The sequence below is a fragment of the Exophiala spinifera genome (assembly GCF_000836115.1).
Source record: "Exophiala spinifera strain CBS 89968 unplaced genomic scaffold supercont1.3, whole genome shotgun sequence".
NCBI lineage: Eukaryota > Fungi > Ascomycota > Eurotiomycetes > Chaetothyriales > Herpotrichiellaceae > Exophiala > Exophiala spinifera.
In genome coordinates, this window is record NW_015622515.1 from 1606681 (window position 1) to 1625197 (window position 18517).

At 52.2% G+C, this 18517-nt stretch overlaps 6 protein-coding genes across 6 annotated transcripts; 2 read left to right on the forward strand and 4 right to left on the reverse strand.

The window, feature by feature from the left end:
* Positions 1-327: 327 nt before the first annotated feature.
* On the reverse strand, positions 328-2325 carry PV08_04321 (uncharacterized protein; the record flags this gene model as incomplete). Its single annotated transcript, XM_016378669.1, has 7 exons — positions 328-634; positions 715-965; positions 1032-1391; positions 1447-1641; positions 1695-1967; positions 2024-2045; positions 2108-2325. The coding sequence occupies 7 exons, from the start codon at positions 2323-2325 to the stop codon at positions 328-330; spliced, it is 1626 nt and encodes a 541-aa protein (XP_016237346.1).
* A 592-nt stretch (positions 2326-2917) lies between these two features.
* On the forward strand, positions 2918-5255 carry PV08_04322 (uncharacterized protein; the record flags this gene model as incomplete). The annotated part of the gene is made up of 5 exons (XM_016378670.1): positions 2918-2971; positions 3019-3098; positions 3148-4039; positions 4106-4491; positions 4547-5255. The coding sequence occupies 5 exons, from the start codon at positions 2918-2920 to the stop codon at positions 5253-5255; spliced, it is 2121 nt and encodes a 706-aa protein (XP_016237347.1).
* Positions 5256-5357: 102 nt separating this feature from the next.
* PV08_04323 (uncharacterized protein) lies at positions 5358-6900 on the reverse strand (the record flags this gene model as incomplete). The annotated part of the gene is made up of 4 exons (XM_016378671.1): positions 5358-5975; positions 6042-6313; positions 6368-6593; positions 6661-6900. The coding sequence occupies 4 exons, from the start codon at positions 6898-6900 to the stop codon at positions 5358-5360; spliced, it is 1356 nt and encodes a 451-aa protein (XP_016237348.1).
* A 2965-nt stretch (positions 6901-9865) lies between these two features.
* On the forward strand, positions 9866-14594 carry PV08_04324 (uncharacterized protein; the record flags this gene model as incomplete). The annotated part of the gene is made up of 6 exons (XM_016378672.1): positions 9866-11018; positions 11069-11888; positions 11943-12191; positions 12256-12765; positions 12849-13711; positions 13837-14594. 6 exons carry the CDS (start codon positions 9866-9868, stop codon positions 14592-14594), a joined length of 4353 nt encoding a protein of 1450 aa, XP_016237349.1.
* Positions 14595-14939: 345 nt separating this feature from the next.
* On the reverse strand, positions 14940-16013 carry PV08_04325 (uncharacterized protein; the record flags this gene model as incomplete). Its single annotated transcript, XM_016378673.1, has 1 exon — positions 14940-16013. The coding sequence occupies one exon, from the start codon at positions 16011-16013 to the stop codon at positions 14940-14942; it is 1074 nt and encodes a 357-aa protein (XP_016237350.1).
* Positions 16014-16886: 873 nt separating this feature from the next.
* Positions 16887-18282, reverse strand: PV08_04326 (uncharacterized protein; the record flags this gene model as incomplete). Its single annotated transcript, XM_016378674.1, has 4 exons — positions 16887-17001; positions 17079-17493; positions 17570-17851; positions 17916-18282. The coding sequence occupies 4 exons, from the start codon at positions 18280-18282 to the stop codon at positions 16887-16889; spliced, it is 1179 nt and encodes a 392-aa protein (XP_016237351.1).
* Positions 18283-18517: the final 235 nt, after the last annotated feature.

Below are 18517 nucleotides of genomic sequence, written 5' to 3' on the forward strand. Positions count from 1 at the left end.
CAAACTCAGCCTGAGTTGGCAAATACATCGTCACTCTCAGTTCGTGTATCTAAACTCTCGGCAGACATGAAGACGCCAACGGGACTCTCTTTATTCGTCCCATTTCCCTGGTTGTCAAGTGATGGGACCATCAAACCGACCTGGGCGATCTCGATATCGCGCAGAATCCATTATTGTGAGGTATACTAGAAGCGAAGTCCTGTCCGACACTCACACTCACGCGAAGTAACGTGTATGTGCTATTTATTTTCGGCATTTTGCTCTCCATGGTGCTGATCTTGATTTCTTTCGTTGTCAGAGTGACGTGACATTCCTTGTGGGACTCCGTTACCTCGAGCATGCGTTTTGTTTCTCGACCTCCCGTTGAAGAACTTCCGCCACTCCGAGTACTTTCTCTTCTTCGAACCTCCTCCCAATGATCTGTACTCCGACCGAGAGCCCATTCATGGCTGCGAGGTCGTACAGTTGCCGATTATATGTGTTGAACAGATTAGACAACTCAGACGAAGAGCCTTGAGTTGGTGTCGATGTGCCGTTTATGTCGTTTGAGTCGAGATCTTCCGAGACCCGGGTCAACGGAAACGACAGTGCGGTGTAGTCTAGAAAATTCCAAACCTTGGTATACCCCGTATACCTGCGCCGTTGCGTTTCAGTCAACACCGAGACATAATATCCACGTGTACCATGCAAAACCTCGAGAGAAAAGTCACTTACCGAAAACATCGATGTGGGAGGGCAGTGTGAGCTGCAACAGGGCTCAATAAGACGTCGACCCCCGCTTTGTTCCATTTTCGATTGTACGCTTGTTGAGCCTGTACTTTGGCCTTGTTCAGTTGCCAGTAGTCGTACACCGAGATGGGCTTGCTACTGGCGACGAGACCTTCCACATGTGGCAGCATGGGTTCGCCTGCAGCAGCAATTTCACGGCGGATATCTTCACCTCCGTCGGCTCGATAGAATTGGTCCTGTGACGGCGGGTCAGAATGGCTCAATCCTCTGAGATAGTACTTCTCGACGTCAGCAAGACTCACCTGGATCTCGATGAAAGACATGTGTTCGGACGTATCCCATGGGACGATCTCGTGCCCAGCATTCCGTAGCAGGGCGGCCGCTTCTTGCACGGCGCGTTTCACAGGCGGGTGGGGCTCGACGACCCGATCATCGATGATCAGGCCAATTCGCAGACGCTGGTTCAGGACTCCTCGATAGACATCTTCGCGCCACGGAATTGGGACCACCTTTGGATCCTGAAGCCATACCTGTGAATTCAAAACTGCCCTTGTGACGGCTACCAGTGACGACAGTCGTTTGGCCAGGGGCCCAACTGAGGATGGCACATGTTCTTGGCCTTCATGAGGTCCAGGCACCCCGTGATGTGACATTCGAGCGTTCTGCACCTCTGTCAACATTTTTACTTGACACCTTTTTGGGTTGCCCGTCTCTCACCGATGGCTTCAAGCCAAAGAGCCCATTGAAGTTGCTAGGACCTCGAATAGATCCGCCAATGTCGGTACCCCATCCACAAAGCGACCCCTCAAGGCTCAACAGAGCGGCTTCGCCTCCAGAAGACCCGCCAGCGGTGAGATCTGGCCTGCCTGGAAGCGTCGTCAGGCCCCACAGAGGATTTTCAGTCTCACCCCACTGGTATGTCTGATCAGCACATGGAACCTAGCAAAGGGGGACGCACTGCTTACCAATATGGTCTGCGGTACGTTGGTCTTGGTGATGATTACAGCTCCCAGATCTTTGAGGACTTTCGTCACTGGAGCGTCCTCGGAGGCTGGGTGAAAAGCTCGGCCGACGTAGCCGAATGTCGTGTCCACACCTGCAATGTCGAATTGGTCCTTCAGAGACATGGGGATGCCGTGAAGTGGTCCTACAAGCTTCCCGTGCGTTCTGAAATAATGATCAAGTTCTCGAGCACGTTGCACAGCGCTTTCAAATAGAGGTTCGGTCAAACAATTGGTCTTGCCCAAGGTAAGCCGGACAGATACCAATTTCGTTGTCGGGCAAGGCAACTTACTTGTTTGTGCGCAGCAATCGACCTGGTGCGTAAGTTGAGTATCAGTCTTGTGATTTGTCTGTAAGGGAACGGAGCCCATCTTACCGGTCAATGGCACGCAAGACAACATCTTCGACAGACACTTCGCCACTCGCGTACCTTTGTGTCAACGTTGGGACGTCGATCTGGTCTACAAGCTGGTCTACGACCTCCCCGGCGCTCCTCTTCCTCGGCTGAGGTGCTCCATCAACAAGGCGTCGAAATCTGTGAATGCATTCCTCCCGCTGCAGGCGTTTTCTCTGAGCAATCTCTTCCCATGCCATGGCTCAATCGACGTAAAGACGCACTCGGGCAAGGGGCCAGATAGAGCGAGAGCAGTAGGGGCACCACGCCTTATTAGACTCGCCAGGTGCCCTTTTGATGGTTGTGGTAACACTGTCCGCTCGGCGATATATCGCCGTGGCGGCATTATGGCACCGGAATCCATGGCTGAGTGGGTTCAAGTTAGCTCGTACTGGGCCAATGACATTCTGACCACATCCGCTCCTGTCCGTCGTGGCTGAGCGACAGTTGGCGATTGCAGAGTGTCGTGAGAACAGAACACTAGTCCAATGGCTGGTCAAAGGTGCCTGTAACGAGCCAGTCCCAACCCCATGTCTGGGGGTTTTTGGGAGGAATGATAAGCATAGGTATGTACGCTTGAGATACAAGTCACGTGGGACTGTGACTCTGTCTTTACATTCCTTGGCCTGTCATCGGCGCAGTTGGAGAGGATCTTGCACCGTCTTTACAAAATATATCTTGAGCTGAGAGCCGTGTACGGCTGGCTTTCTTTCTTCCGACGCGCCTTTCTCCTTCCCATCAACTCCGTAGTCGTCTATCCATCAACCTGGCCACCAAACACCGAGGCCAACCATGACAAATGGGGTCTCGAGGGCTTGCGCACGCTGTCACGCGAAGAAGATCAAGGTCAGCGGCCGAGCTATCGATCTGCTGCATCACTGACAGGCATTCAGTGTGATGGGACCTTGAATTGCAAGAATTGTTTCGATGCCCGCGCACCATGTGAACCTTATACTAGGCTCAGACGAATCGAGTATGTGGTAGAATCGGTTCTCAGGATAGTCATTCTCATACTATGGCAGGTTGCACAAAAACACGCAAGCAAGGTTGGCCTGGCTTGAGGATGAGCTAAGTTCGATTTTCAGTGTCGACTGCAGTCTTGTCGAAACCGGAACTCCTTTGGAACCGGTCATCAGGGCCTCCAGATCGAACAGTGCGGCACTTTATAGTCCATCGGCCCACGCTAGCCAACGAGAACATAATCCAGGGACTGCTGTTCCGGGGAGCCATCATGCTAGCCAGCAAGATGATGGGGTTGGGAATACCAATGCCAACATTGACGCGCCAGAAACAGGATTGCTCGCTCTCAACGCTACAGGTGAATTGCGCTATCTAGGCCCTTCTTCTGGCTCGTTCTTTGCCAATTACGCTGCATCATTAGCCCGGTCATGTGTGCGGAGCCAAGGTGTTCGGAATCATCCCTCAAGCACCACGTCCGAGCAAATCAGGCACGAGAGAACAGTCACTGTCGCCAATGTACACCAGGTCCTTTTCCCTGACACAATTCGACTGCTGACTCACTCTTTCCGGATCTGGACGTTACCTCTCTATCCACTATTCAGCAACCAAGACCTGAACAGTCTCGTCGCGCAATACGAGAACTTGCAAACCAATCCTCAAATAGAACAAAGAGAACACACTCGTGACCTTATTCTCTTCTATCTGGTCATGGCTTTGGGATCCATCAACGCATCCCACACGATGAAGCAATGTCCGAGTGTATCACCAAATGCGACTCACGCCGCGCCATCAGCAAGCCTGCTCTATGCAAAGGCCCTCGAGCTGTTTGAACATGACGTGCAACACCTGCGCCCCAGCGTATCCTTGATTCAGATACTTTTGTTGATTTCTATATTCAGCTCGTACGGACCGAGCGGATTCAGTCAATGGCAACTAGCGGGGCTAGCGATGCGGGTAAGTATTGGCTATGGGAAGCCTCGCACTGCTTCTGGGTGCTTCTGGGGAGCTGACTTTGATCAGATGACTCTGGAACTTGGGCTTCATTGTTTCCATGTTAGGACCCCAAATCACGACAGTGATAGGCGGAATCGGGTCTTTTGGACGATGTACGTTATCGAGATTTCGCTGGCGTATAATCTCGGAAGGCCACCAAGCATCGTGAACGACCACATTACTGCACCTTTACCTGTTTCCACAGACAAGAGCGCTCTCGCTCTGCATTATATCAGACACAGACAGATCCAGAACAAACTCATAGCCTTAGTCTACCGTACAAATCCACCCAAAGGGCTCTCTTCGGCCGATGGAGCTCGCATCATCCAGGACCTACAGGCAGAGCTGGACGATTGGAAAACCCAACTTCAGCAGCTGCACCAACAGGAACCAAACTCTGCGTACCCGCCGTGGTGAGTTCCATGTGCCTTTAAGATACGTAAGGGTATCTTACTTACTTTGATATAGTTACTGGGAAAGGTTGTATCACGGGACAACGTTTGTGTTGCATCGATCTAGTCCATTGTGCCCGAAGCCTTCTTCTGAATCTGCTGTGCGGTGTATCCAGTCCGCTGGAACTTATGTTGACAACGTGTTGACTGTGTTACGCACCAGCAATGTCCCGTTGACCTGGATGCTTGTTCAGGGTGTCCTCTTCGCCGGTCTGACGATGCTTGTGACTGCAAGAACGACAACATCGGAACTAGTCCAACGCGCTGATGCGACCATCTGGCTAGTTAACTTTGCCAACTGGACAAGGAAATGCTCCATGTGCATAGCAATAATGAACGAACGATGGAGTGAAGATTTGCTGTCGAGATTGGACGCACAGTTCGAGGCACTGGCCAGTGATACGCTCAAGATGGTCGCCGGAAGCCTCACAAACAGGAGTGGAAGCACAGAAACCTTCCAAACATCTGTTTCTACACTGGATCCCACTAACAATATCGCGGATCCCACTTCGTGGCCTGGTGACGTAAGCGCCACTTATATAGACTTGCCAATGCCCGCCGACCTAGGCTCTCTGGATCCTTTCAGCGACCTCCTGGGTTTTGACAACGGTCAAGCGTTTTGGAATTTTTTCCCTTCTCAGTCTGGCTTCGACGTCCTGGATGCGTTAGGGCCGGAGCAGTACCATAGAGATGAGTCTCAGACTTGGGCAGACATGTTTTCATAATCATGTTTCTCAGTGTGCCAAGTTTGCCCGGAGATGCCACACAGGGCTATCAAGAATTGATTGGCGAGATGCTCCTATCGCAGCGTTCTGCTTCAAGTGAGCCTATGTCTTTATGGCTTTCAGCTTCTCAACGGCAGCCTGAATCATTGATATGGCATCACCCAAGAGTGGCAACTCAATGCGAGACTCGGGATCTAAGGCCTTGTGCAGCAATGAATAGCCCTGCGCGTACCGGTCATCTTTGCTCTGGAAGTACAGATAACTGGTTGCCATTCTCAAGCGATAGCGTCCTCCAGGGAGCCCGCAATCATCCTCACCAAAAGCAGAGCCAGGTAAGGCTGCGATACCGAATTCTTCAATCAGCCAGCGAGACAGGTCAAGACTTGTTTTCACACCAAGTTTCTCCAGCTGGGCGGTGTAGGGATGGAAGGACGGGTATAAATAGAAGCTCCCTTTGGGCTCGGCAATTGCAAGACCGCATTCCTGCAGGGCATGGAACAAGGTAGTTGTGCAGCGCCGATGCAACTCAACAACTTGCTTGCGATAAAGATCCATCTCTGGCGAGGTTGAGAAGGCGACGGCTGCGGCCTCCTGCGCCGGTGCAGATGCTGCAGACCAACACTCGGATGCATACGCAAGCATGGTCTGTTGAACGGTGGCGCCGAATTCGTTGTCGGGAAAAATGGCAAAGCCTATCCTCCAGCCACCAGCGGAATATGTCTATCAGCGAGCGCACTCGTGGTTAGCAGACGCAGATTGAAGAAGGATTACAGTGGCGGTGCTCACCTTGGACAGCCCCCCTGTCAAGATTTTCCTCCCTTCGTTGAAGCTCGGACCGGAACATGCACTGGCAGAATATTCGTTCGAGAAGCAGATGTCGGCATAGATGTCGTCGCTGATCAGTGCTATTCCGTGGTCCCGGCAAAATTCCGCAATCAATTCCAGGTTGGCTTTGGTGAATGCCTGCCCCGTAGGGTTCGAAGGGCTATTGATGAGCATGACTCGGGGATTTGCACCCTCCTGGACCGCTCTGTCTAACGCCGATTGCATCGCAGAAACTAGGAAGAGCATGAGAAAAACGATGGTCATCAAGTTCGACTTCTAGTACATACATGAGATGGAATGTCGGTCATGTTCGTCTGTTTCGACCCAGAACAGCTTCTTCCCAGCGTGCATGACCTGCGGTTCGTAGCTCACCCAGGACGGTCGAGGAAGAAGGACATCTCCTTGGAGAATGTCAAACAGTGCGAACAACAGTGGTTTCGAACCTGGAGCCACCACAACCTGATCTGGCCGGATGGCCACGTTGAGGCGTCGTGCTTGGTTTCGGGCAATAGACTAATATGAGAGGAGTGTGCGTTAGTACCAACTAGGTGGCATCCCTGCGCGGCTGGAAACAACTGACCTCCCTGAGCTTCATCAACCCGGCGACAGGCTGGTAGCTCGTCTCCTCGCTGGCTTCTCGGTGCGCTTTGAGCACATGCTCTGCGATAGGAAATGTTGCCTCTCCAAAACCCAGGTGAACAACTCGGTGACCCTCTGCTTGTTTCTTATGGACGAGCTCGTTGATTTGGAGGGTCGGCGACAGGCAGAGCTGCTGTGCCAGAGGGGTCAAGGGACTTTTGTCCAAGTCAAGCGAACCCATACTGAAAGATGATGCGAGCTGATGCGAGTTGATGATCCTGATGACTATCAACTAACTGATGAGACTAGTCTTTTTGATGGGAGATGACAACAAGTCTGGTCCAGGAGCGGCCAAACAGCCCCGATATTTATGTTATTTGTCTCTTCCTTCTGAGATGAGGTGCCCCGGAGGGCGCTCGATACACCGGCAATTTTTTGCCGGGATACTTTTGCCTGCCTAACGTTAAAAGGGCGCGCGGGAATTTATCGCCGTGATTGTCCTCCGTGAGCCTCACCTCCCACAAAAAGCCTCATCCTTTATCTTGGACCCTGCAGGAAAGGTTGTATACACTATGAATTAGTAGAGTAACCTTTGACAAGCCTGCCTGCTTTGAAGACCGAACAACTACTACTACTATAGTAAACTTGCCAGACAGTCGGACTGGCAATAATCGACACTTGGGTCCCAGTAAACTGTCTATGACTTCAGCCGTCTATCCGCAAGGCTCGATTGCTGACAACGGCCGAATCATTCAACTTTCGACCAAATCGACACTGGGCTATCTGCATTCGTTGAGGACACCAAGGCGACCGGTCGTCTTTAAGAACACTTTGAGGCTTCCGGAAGACGATGGCCATCCATTCGGAATGGCATCGAAGCCGTTATACGAAGCCCCGACAACGTAATCTAGTGAGCGCGAACTTCCTCGGGGACTTCTAGGTGTTCATAATACATTTTAAACGCCTCTGCTTCCACGTATCAGCATGGAACCTTCTGGGGAAGCAAGTAGTCTTGCGTACGGGCCCCAGAAGAGAGATTCCCAGTCAAACAGCATCGGTCTAGACTCTTCATTAAGTGTAAGTCGTCTGTCTATACATGATATGTGTGTATTCTCTTTGATAAATTTAGGCCGTGGCCGGGTGCTGAACCAGTACTAGTAGTAGTAGCCTTCGGAGCATTTTGTGAATAATGATGCCAAGAAATAAGTGATCGTCCCAAGAGTCCTGGCAGTGGCAGTCAGTCGTCAGCTGGTAGTAGGGCATCTAGATCATCACTGGGCTGGAGCTATGTTACCGGCCGGCATCGGCCACAAGTTGTTCTTGAGGACCGCCGCAATGCTGAAGTTGCAAGCCTCATGAGCACTGCGAAGGGTGACGTCGGTGGGCTAATCTGGCTCCCAAAAAGTGATGATGCCATTGTCCATCAGGCTGTGAGAGATGTCCAGCTTCTTTGCGATCCAGCTTCAGAGGTAGCAAGGAAGTCGAGAAGAACCACAATGCTTGAAGTGTTGCCTGTAATCGATAAACAGTTCAAAACTATCACTAAAACTGCGATACTGAATTTACCCACTGAGGTTTAGTGTCTAAATAAGATGACTAAGGCTGCTTTTAAAAGAGACACAAGCCCCAACTACGTGTGTTTCTAGTGCACCCTTTCGGCGTCAATACCGGGGGTGTTGTCTAGGCCACCAGTCTTTTGGTTCACAGAGACGGCTACTATATCCTCCCATTCGTTATCGTCGATTTTGACTGTGTAGCTTCTGTGTCTGTGATGAACGTGGGCCTCTTTATGTCACCTTTACCTGCCTTGGTTTAAGCTTAGCCCTACGAGTAGAGAAGAGGGCTGTGAATATCTGATCGTTAAACCCCCAAATTTCTGTACTGTTCCCTTGTACTCAGGATTGGTTGGTCTTGCGGTGTTAATAATAGATTGCTTCTGAATCTCAACTGTTTCCGGTCATCACCTTATTGCTGAAAGAGCCACGAGAGATCTCTATCTTATCCTCATCGCCGTCCAGGGTTGAGATGGCCTTATAGTCCTGTGTTCGGCGCCTAGATAGGGTAGGCCCGCTGACTGTCAGGAAGAACTCCTCCCCTTCAAGGGTGATTGATCTGCCGGACGACTTTTGAGGAGGGGCCGCGCCGACGCTTTTACCTTGCTTTTATCTCCTAAAAGGACAGTAAAATTATGTATCCCAGACTGAGTAGTAGTACTTACCACCCCAAATGAGTCTACACCGCAGGGAACATAATATCATTATCATGACGAGGACAACCCAAAAACACCCGCGGTGATGATCTGGACTGAGTGAGTGAGTACCCAACGGTGGAAGATCCTTAACGTCCTTAAGTGATACCTCTAAGCGCCAATTGTGATATCAATCAGGCCAGCTTCTAATTTAATTTACCTTTGCCGTGCAAGACAAGTGCTCACGAGTCGACGGGGTAAACTTTTATGAGTGAATCAATATGTGTTGATATCTACCCCGAATATGCACACATAATCTATACCAATTATGTAGGACTCGTTGAGGGGCTTAGACTATGTCTGGACGGGAGTGCCCAATGAATGTCCTGTGCCGTGGCAGCAGATACGCAATCAAAGACTCGTAGACACACACGCCCAACAGCATCCAGGCTTCGCTCAAAAAGGCAATTCAGAAGCCAATAGAGACAGCGTAAGCAGGACTTGCCCCACAGAACCACAGATGGAATGTACTGTGAATTTGACGGCATGACAAAAGATGAGTAAACATGTACGAAGGTGAAGGACATTTCGAGGCTGGAATATCAAATGAATACTCAACATTTGTCTGCTGAATGGAGGCTCGGAACAACAATTGGCCGTTACTCCTTAGCAGCTGGCGGCCAATCATCTTCCTCAACCAAGAAGCCCCGTAGACGCTATCCTGACACAGACCTGCGCACGACAGCCTCGCCGATGTTCGTGCCCCTTTAACCTCCATGTTACGGACGAGATCAAGTGGATTCATTCATCTTGCAAACATTTTGAAGAACTGACATAAGCTCTTATCGAGATTGACCATTTTGAAGAACTAACATAAGCTTTTATCGAGACTTGTTGCTCATCTCAAACTTGAGGAGAGTACTGGGCCCATATAAGTGACTTGGCCCATACCATGCTCTAATGTAGGTCGCAAAGTTTCGTTTCGTGATCTCGGACCCTACAAGGAAGTCTCGCAAACATGGTTTCTTCATCACTGACCGACCAAGATGATAGCGACGACTGTCAAATCACGGTCGCTCCCAAACAGTCCTCGCTGTCTGAAGTCCACACCCGCCTCAGCAAAACCTACAGCAGAGGTATCGAGGCAGACCGTCGGTCGAGCGCTTTCAATGGATCGACGCTATCTAAGATCCGCAGCCACCTCAGCAGAACACACAGTCAAGCTACAGAATTGGAGGAGACGGAGGATGAGGTTGACTGGCGCACCCTGCCAGGGTTGACCACCGCATCTCCAGTGGACCGAAGCCTTGGTCTGACCTGGAAGAACTTGACCATCAAAGGAGCAGCCACGGGAGGAACCATCAATGAGAATGTGTCCTCACAGTTCGTCCCGCCGTTCTTGAGAAAAGACAGGTTCACGACCACATCGGTGAAAACGATAATCAACAACAGCTCTGGCTGCGTAAAGCCAGGTGAGATGCTGCTGGTGCTAGGCCGTCCCGGCGCAGGTTGTACATCACTCTTGAAAGTCCTAGGCAATCGGCGCAAAGGCTTTAAAGAGATCGAGGGCCAGGTGATGTATGGGTCGTTCAGCCATGAACAAGCTGAGCAGTACCGCGGGCAAATTGTGATGGATGAAGACGAGAATACGTTTTTCCCGACTCTGACCGCGGGAGAAACCATCGACTTTGCTACACGTCTGAATGTTTCACATGACGGCCCGACCGGATCCGGCTCCCCAGAGGAGGCAAGACGCGCAACTGTGGACTTTCTCTTCCGCATGCTGAAAATTTCCCATACCAAAGATACGAGAGTCGGAAACGAATACATCCGCGGTGTCTCTGGTGGTGAGCGAAAACGTGTTGGCATCCTGGAGGTTATCGCTGCCCAGGGCAGTATATGTCTCTGGGACAACTCCACGAGGGGCTTGGACGCAAGCACGGCACTGCTGTACGTTCAATCCGTCAGGAAGCTAACGGACCTGTTTGGCCTTTCATCGATCGTCACGCTCTATCAAGCTGGTAACGGCATTTACAATCTGTTCGACAAGATCTTGGTGCTCGAAGACGGTGAGCAGATCTACTACGGACCAAAGGACTCGGCAAGGTCATTCTTCGAAGACCTTGGCTTTGTCTGTGCAGACGGTGCCAACATCGCGGACTTTTTGACAGGTATAGTGTGCTATTTAGGCTCAGTGGAATTGACCGACACTGACACTGAGCAGGAGTCACCGTGCCCACTGAACGCCGAATTCGTAAAGGCTACGAGCCTCGTTTCCCAAAAACCGGTGCAGAGATTCGCGCACGATTCGAGTCCTCGGCGATTAACAGGAACATGAAGGCTGAACTGGACTATCCTGACGCAGCGTCGACCAAGGAGCTGACAGCGAATTTTGCCGACATGGTCAAACGCGAGAAACACCCGGGCTTGCTAGCCAAGCGGTCCCCGTATACGGTCAGTTTCTGGTCTCAGCTGAAAGCCAGCGTCAGACGTCAGGTCCAGATTCTCAGAGGCGATAAAACGGTTCTGTTCGTCAAACAGGGCTCGAACATCATCCAAGCACTTACGGTCGGCGCACTTTTCTACAACGCGCCGGACACTTCAACAGGCACCTTTCTTCGCAACGGCACTCTCTTCACAGCTATTGTGTTCAATGTCTTTCTGGCACAATCTGAGGTTACCGATTCCTTCGTTGGCCGCTCTGTTCTGACCAAACACCGCAGTCTGGCATTTCACCACCCTGCGGCCTGGTGTCTGGCGCAAATCATTACCGATATCCCCATCGTCCTCTTCCAAATCACGGCTTTCTCTCTTCCGGTCTATTTCATGGTGGGACTGACTCAGTCCGCTGGCGTATTCTTCACATTCTGGTTCATACTCATCTCCGTGACATTCTGTCTTACAGCTTTCTTCCGAGCCGTTGGAGCCGGTTCCAAAACGTTCAACGATGCAAGCAAGCTTTCTGGTGTCGCTGTCCTGTCGCTGCTCTTGTACAGCGGATACATGATCGCAAAAGGCGCCATGAAGCCCTGGTTTGTCTGGTGAGTAGATATCTCCCTATCCGTCCATTTGCGCACCTAACAACAATGCGACAGGCTCTACTGGATCGACCCAATCGCGTACACATTGAACGCACTTCTTTCCAATGAATTGCACGGCAAAATCATCAGTTGCGCCGGACCAAATCTTGTTCCCACGGGACCGGGATACAATTCACCGGAGAATCAGGCATGTACAGGCGTTCGTGGCGCGACGCCTGGGCAAATCGCCGTTTCTGGAGAACAATACCTGGACTCTCTCAGTTACAGCCACTCGCACCTTTGGAGGAATGTCGGCATCGTTTGGTGCGGTCTCATGTTTCCCTCTTTCAATGATATTGTTGTGAAACTGACAAACACGTTTCCGTAGGGTTTGGTGGGCATTCTTCGTCTTCCTGACAATCCTTGGCACCTCGACGTGGCAAAGTATCTCGTCCCAGAACGGAGTTCTCGCGATTCCGAGAGAACTCGCGGAAAAAGCACGACTCCCGACCGAGGACGAAGAATCACGAGGCCGTACCGGTGCAACGACACCGGCAAGTAGCTCGTCTCTCGGCCCCATCGATGAGAAAAGGGCCAACGAACGACTCAACCAGAACAAATCCATCTTCACATGGAAGAACCTGAACTATACTGTTTCGACTGCGCACGGCCCTCGCCAATTACTCGACAACGTTCATGGATGGGTCAAACCGGGCCAATTGGGTGCACTAATGGGCTCTTCGGGCGCCGGCAAGACGACTCTTATGGACGTGCTAGCACAGCGGAAAACCGATGGCACAATCACCGGGTCGGTTCTGGTGGATGGCGAGCCACTTCCGCTCAACTTCCAACGGTCCGCTGGATATTGCGAACAGCTTGACGTTCACGAACCCCTGGCGTGAGTCTTCTCCTCCTCCCCCCCTTTTTTTTGTCTCACAGACTCGTTTGGCACGAGCTAACTGTGGAAAAATGCTGTTGTAGTACCGTGAGAGAAGCATTGGAGTTTTCCGCCCTTCTACGTCAGCCGGGGTCTACTCCGAGAGAAGAGAAGCTGGCCTATGTCGACGTGATCATTGACCTACTCGAGATGCACGATATCGAGAACTGTTTGGTCGGTCATGCCGGCGGCGAAGGCTTGTCGGTCGAACAACGGAAGCGCCTGACCATCGGTGTCGAGCTCGTCGCCAAGCCCAGCATCCTGACTTTTCTCGACGAACCCACCTCTGGTCTCGACGGCCAGGCGGCCTACAACATCATACGGTTCCTCAAAAAGCTAGCAGCCGCGGGCCAAGCCATTCTCGTCACCATCCACCAACCCAGCGCCCAACTCTTCTACGAGTTTGACACGTTACTTCTCCTCACCCGAGGCGGCAAAACGGCGTACTTTGGGGAGATCGGGGATCACGCCGCCACCTTGAAAGAATACTTCGGCCGCCACGACGCCGCATGTCCGCCAGACAAGAACCCGGCTGAACACATGATCGACGTCGTGTCCACCAGGAAGAAGGACTGGCACCGGATTTGGCTCGAGTCGCCCGAACACGACGCAATGCTGTCGGAACTCAACGGCACCGTTGAGAAGGTCAGGGGGCATCATACACACGTGGCCGACGAAGACGAGGAGTTCGCCACGGGCCTGTGGTCCCAGATCAAGCTTGTCACCCTGCGGATGACGAGGTCCATGTATCGAAACCCAGAGTACGTCAACAACAAGTTCTCGTTGCACATCATCACTGGACTCTTGTCCGGCTTCAGTTTCTGGCAGATCGGTGACAGCGTGAGCGATCTCAACCTCCGCATGTTTTCGACTTTTCAATTCATCTTCGTTGCGCCGGGAGTCATTAGTAAGTCTCTCGTCTGTCACGCAGTTCTGATTAAAAAAATTTTTGAAAAAAAAAGGGGGGGCGCAAGCTTGCAGCGCAGAGAATTGAATTGAATTTGGCTAACGACGTGAATTGTGTACACACAGACCAACTACAGCCCCTGTTCATCGAGAAACGCGACATCTATGATGCTCGAGAGAAGAAGTCGAGGATGTACAGCTGGAAAGCCTTCGTCACTGGTCTGATCCTCTCGGAGATGCCGTATCTCGTCGTCTGTGCCGCCCTGTACTTTTTCACCTTTTACTACACCGTCGGCTTCTCCGGCGAGTCCAGCAAGGCGGGCCCCTCGTTCTTCATGATGCTGCTGTACGAATTCCTGTACACCGGCATTGGCCAATTCATTGCGGCGTACGCGCCAAACGCGACCGCGGCAGCCCTCGCCAACCCTGTTGTACTCTTCACCATGGTCGGCTACTGCGGCGTCCTCGTGCCGTACGACCAGCTTGTCGACGGTCTACGCTACTGGTTGGCCTGGCTGAACCCCTTCACCTACCTCATGTCCGGTTTGCTGCTTTTTCCAAACTGGGACGTCGTGATCAAGTGCAGTGAGAATGAGCTGGCCGTCTTCGACCCGCCTGCCAACCAGACCTGCGCACAGTATTTGGAGGACTACATCGCGAGTCCCTACGGGATGTCGAGCAATCTTCTGAACCCCGACGCCCAGGCCGGCTGTCAGGTCTGCCAGTATCGGTACGGAAGTGACTGGCTCAGGTCTCTCAACATCAAGGAGCGCTACTACGGGTGGAGGGATATAGGGATCGTGGCGATCTTCGTCTGCTCCAGCTATGCGCTTGTGTTTTTGTTGATGAGATTGCGAACAAAGAAGAGCAAGAAGGCCGAATGAATAGCTAGCCAGCTCCTTCTCGTCGGAAAGGCTACATATATGACCAGCAGCGACATTGTTTCCTCTTGCGACAGAAAGCAGGGGTGGCAACTCTAATCTGACTCTAGAAACCTATCAGGTCTGATTTGGGCGCTATTCGACGAAATAGAGAGCATTTAGACCAAGACATCTATCACTTGTAGAAAGGAAACTCACGAGAGATACCCTAGAGCGCCAAATTGGTTCAAGTAGTGGTACATAGGACTATCAGATTACCCACGGTGGAAGTGAAACAACAAGTTCTGACAGACCAGGACAGAAATTAAGAAGAATAGAACTTTCAAAGAAGAGAATCTCGATCAAACATCAGTCGCTTCCGCCAGCGGAGGTCAAGAATTCGAATGGCGCCGAATCGACAAAATCGTTGTCCATGTTACCGACTCTCGTCTCCGGGTCGACATTTTGCAGCGCCAGCATCCTGACCGGGGCATTGCTGGTCAAGTTCATACTGCCAAGGTTGATCCAGAAGAACATGGGTGCCAGGGAGCTCTCCCAGTAGTACCGCAGAGCCCTGGTGTCGCTGTATGTGCGCCACAGTGTCGACGCCACGTTCGGCTGTCCTGGCAGCGAAGGCGAGAAGGGAACGCTGACGGCGCGAATCATGGATGCCGTCACGGCAATTGATTCCTCCTGGTCGTTGGCGCTGGCTGTCACGTTGTTGTAGTATGACAATCGTGCGAAACGGTCCGCCGGACGGCGCGTACCCGGGAGCGAATCGTTTCCGATCGGCAACCAGTAGGCGTTGATGGCGAGCTGCTGGTCGTACGGGGGCTGGTTTGTCAGGACGGTGTATTGTTTTCCGTGGTGGACCGTCAAGACGCCATCGAGGTACTCGAGGATGAGATTGTCGCCAGAAGCGTCGGCGAGGCTGACATGGCCGACCGACGGTGTTCCAGGGATGATCTCGGTGGTCACAATTTGAAACTTTTGGCGCCCCTCTGGGGTGTAGAGGTCTTTAGCGGCCTCGTCTACCGTCGCGTAGTTGTCGAGGAAATACTGAAGCCATGCGCCCACCGAGAGGCCGGGGACGGCGTCGTTGCGCGCCCCGTAGTCGCTGTCTGAGAGGTACAGGAAGTTTCCTGTCAGACCCTCGGAATTGATCCCGTCCACCGTGGCAGCATAGTACATAGCTGTGACGACCGAGCCGTATTTGGAAGTCCAGTTCAACGAGTTGGGTCCGGCGTTTCCACTCCGGTTCATGCCTGGAGGGAAAGCCCAGATGCTGGCATTGGTGGCCACGAACCAATCCATCGATCTCCCTACTATGATTCGGTTGTTGTCACCGGGACCGCTGTTGTACGTGACTCGTGAACATGCCGATGCATGGGTTATGAGGTTCCCCAGAAGGGGGAGACATAAAGTGAAAATTGAAGCGAACATCGTTTGCGTGAGGTTGTAAAAGGGGAGTGAAGTCAGCCAGAGGAAAAGGAACGCAGACAGCAAAACATGCAACGTAAGTAGCAACGTATATTAGTAGCACTTACATAGTAGTCAGTAGTGCTGTCTTTACTACATGTTTGGCCAGGCCATGATTCTTTCAGGTTCCAATGCCCTTAGTAGGGAAGTCGGTGCCAAAAGACGAGTCTCATCACTCCAGCGACGACCCCCGCAAGGTTGATGCCATGTCACTCTGTTCGTAGGTTGCCAGGACAGATCAACAGCATCGTGTCGAGAGAAAAGAGACGTGCAGCTCGTATTCGCGAGTTTAATGAGCACTTCTGGTTGACGCACGGCTCTGTAGTACTAATAGTATGAGTTTCTAGAGGAGCTAGAGGTGTATTCAGTACTTGATCTCTTTGCCAACCCGCGATCCGAGCACAAGTTATGGTGGATCGTGCTCGGTCGCTAGTCCGGGGAAGTCAAAGATGGTGAAGTGGCCAATGCCGTGACGACTTTTCCTAGACCTGCATGGTACAGGAGATTGAGTTAGCGGGGTGTCGGGGATGCTTGCAAAGAGGAACTTGAACCACTCCAGTATGGCTTACAGGAGGGTCTGAACATCGAATAGAAAAGGTCTATGTTACTCCTCTATCAACCCATCTTCCTGCACATCCACTACTTCCTCCTGACGAGAATGGCTCACCACTCTGTACCCACTTCTCATGTCTTTTGTATCTTCCATCTGCCCTAATGTCTGTAGAATCAAGGGACTTGTGACATAAGGATGAATTCTGATTATCTGTCCCCGCCGCTTCAAGCCTTACCGTGTTACACACCCGTCGACCTGTTTGAAGTATGACACAATCCCCCAATTCAAGCATGTAGGTCAAACACTATTCTTCCTCGCAGGTGATTCTTGTCCATGAGTTCAAACACCTCGGCGGCATCTTCCAACTTCTTGGTTTGAAAATGTGTCTTGACTTTGCCTCTGCATCGACATCGTTAGCAGTCCACCAGTAATGAAGTCCGGCAGTTTCAACCGGGTCTGATCAGGTTCTTACTTACCTCGCAGCTAGCTCCATGAGCTGAATCGCCTCCAGACGATTGCCTACCGAACTACCCACGACCTTCGCGTTCAAGTAGATGAATTGAGACGGCGTGGCATTCGGCATGGCCACTTCTCCGCCTTCTGGGATCCCAACACAGACCACAGTGCCGCCGATTCTCACGAGGGACAGAGCTTGGGCGTAGGCAGCATTGTGGCCCGTACACACGATGACCGCCGCAACTCCTCGTCCTCCAGTTGCGGCCTTTACGTCGCTGGCCAGCGTTTCTTCACCACCCTGGCCGTACTTGGCCAGGTCAAAGAAGTCTTCGGCTCCACATTCGCGGGAAATGGTCTCCTTGTCACCCATGTCGACGCCCATCATCCGGTACCCCATGCCGTTAGAGCCTATCTGGAGAGCCAGGTGGCCTAGTCCTATCAGTGGAAGGTGATTAGCTAGCGAACAAAAGCCGCCGTTGGATTTCTCGTCGTAGTAGTGGAATCGACATACCTCCGCCAGAACCCAGGATCAAGACAGGGTCTCCTGGCTCAGCCCCCGCCTTTCGCAGGGCAGAGTATACCGTCAAGCCTGCGCAGAGCAACGGTGCTGCCATGTCGCTGGGGACGCCGTCGGGGATGGGGGTGACATAATGCGCAGGGGCAATGGCATATTGCTGGAAGGTGCCAGGGTAGAAGTACCTGTCGACGACGTTGTCAGTACTAGATACCTTACGGAACTCAGCCTCGCGCAGGCCCTGCCAACACACATATGCCCCCGAGCAATGAATCGATACTGAACCACGGGCGAGAAAGGAGAGGAGGAGGGAGAACTTGCCCCGAGACTTTTCCAGACTCACAGTACGAGTCAAGACCGGCCAGACAGATGATGCAATTGCAACATGCGTACGCCATCCACTTGATCCCTACTCGAGATCCCAACTTTAGGCCTGATATCTGGTCTTCCGCACCAGGGCCAAAGGCCACAATCTCGCCCACGCCTTCGTGTCCGCCGATTTGGCCCTTGGGCGTCGGCTCGATCCTCGCGGTCCATCGATTCGTCATGATGGCCATGTCACTGTGACACAGTCCGGAGTGCGTCAGCTTGACGAGAACCTCGCCAACCCCGGGTCTGGGCGTGTCGACATATTGGATCTTTGTGGAAATACTGCCCGGGTTGTCGTAGACCAGAGCCTTGTGCTGGGTTGGGATATCGGGTGCTTCCATGCTGGCAACCGTGAGCTAGGAGAATAGTGGGTCTCTTCACCGGAATCGAATGATCTCGAAGTCGAGCCTCCTGTGTCGGCAGCAAACTGGAACGATTCCTGACACTACTATCTGCTTCCGCCCACCTCGTGGTCTACCTTAGCACTATGGAAATTGTGTATAGGCCGAGTGAGTAAACGAGAGTGTTAGAAGCCGCGAGAATGCCATGGCAGGGGCGGGTTACTGCGATGTGGTG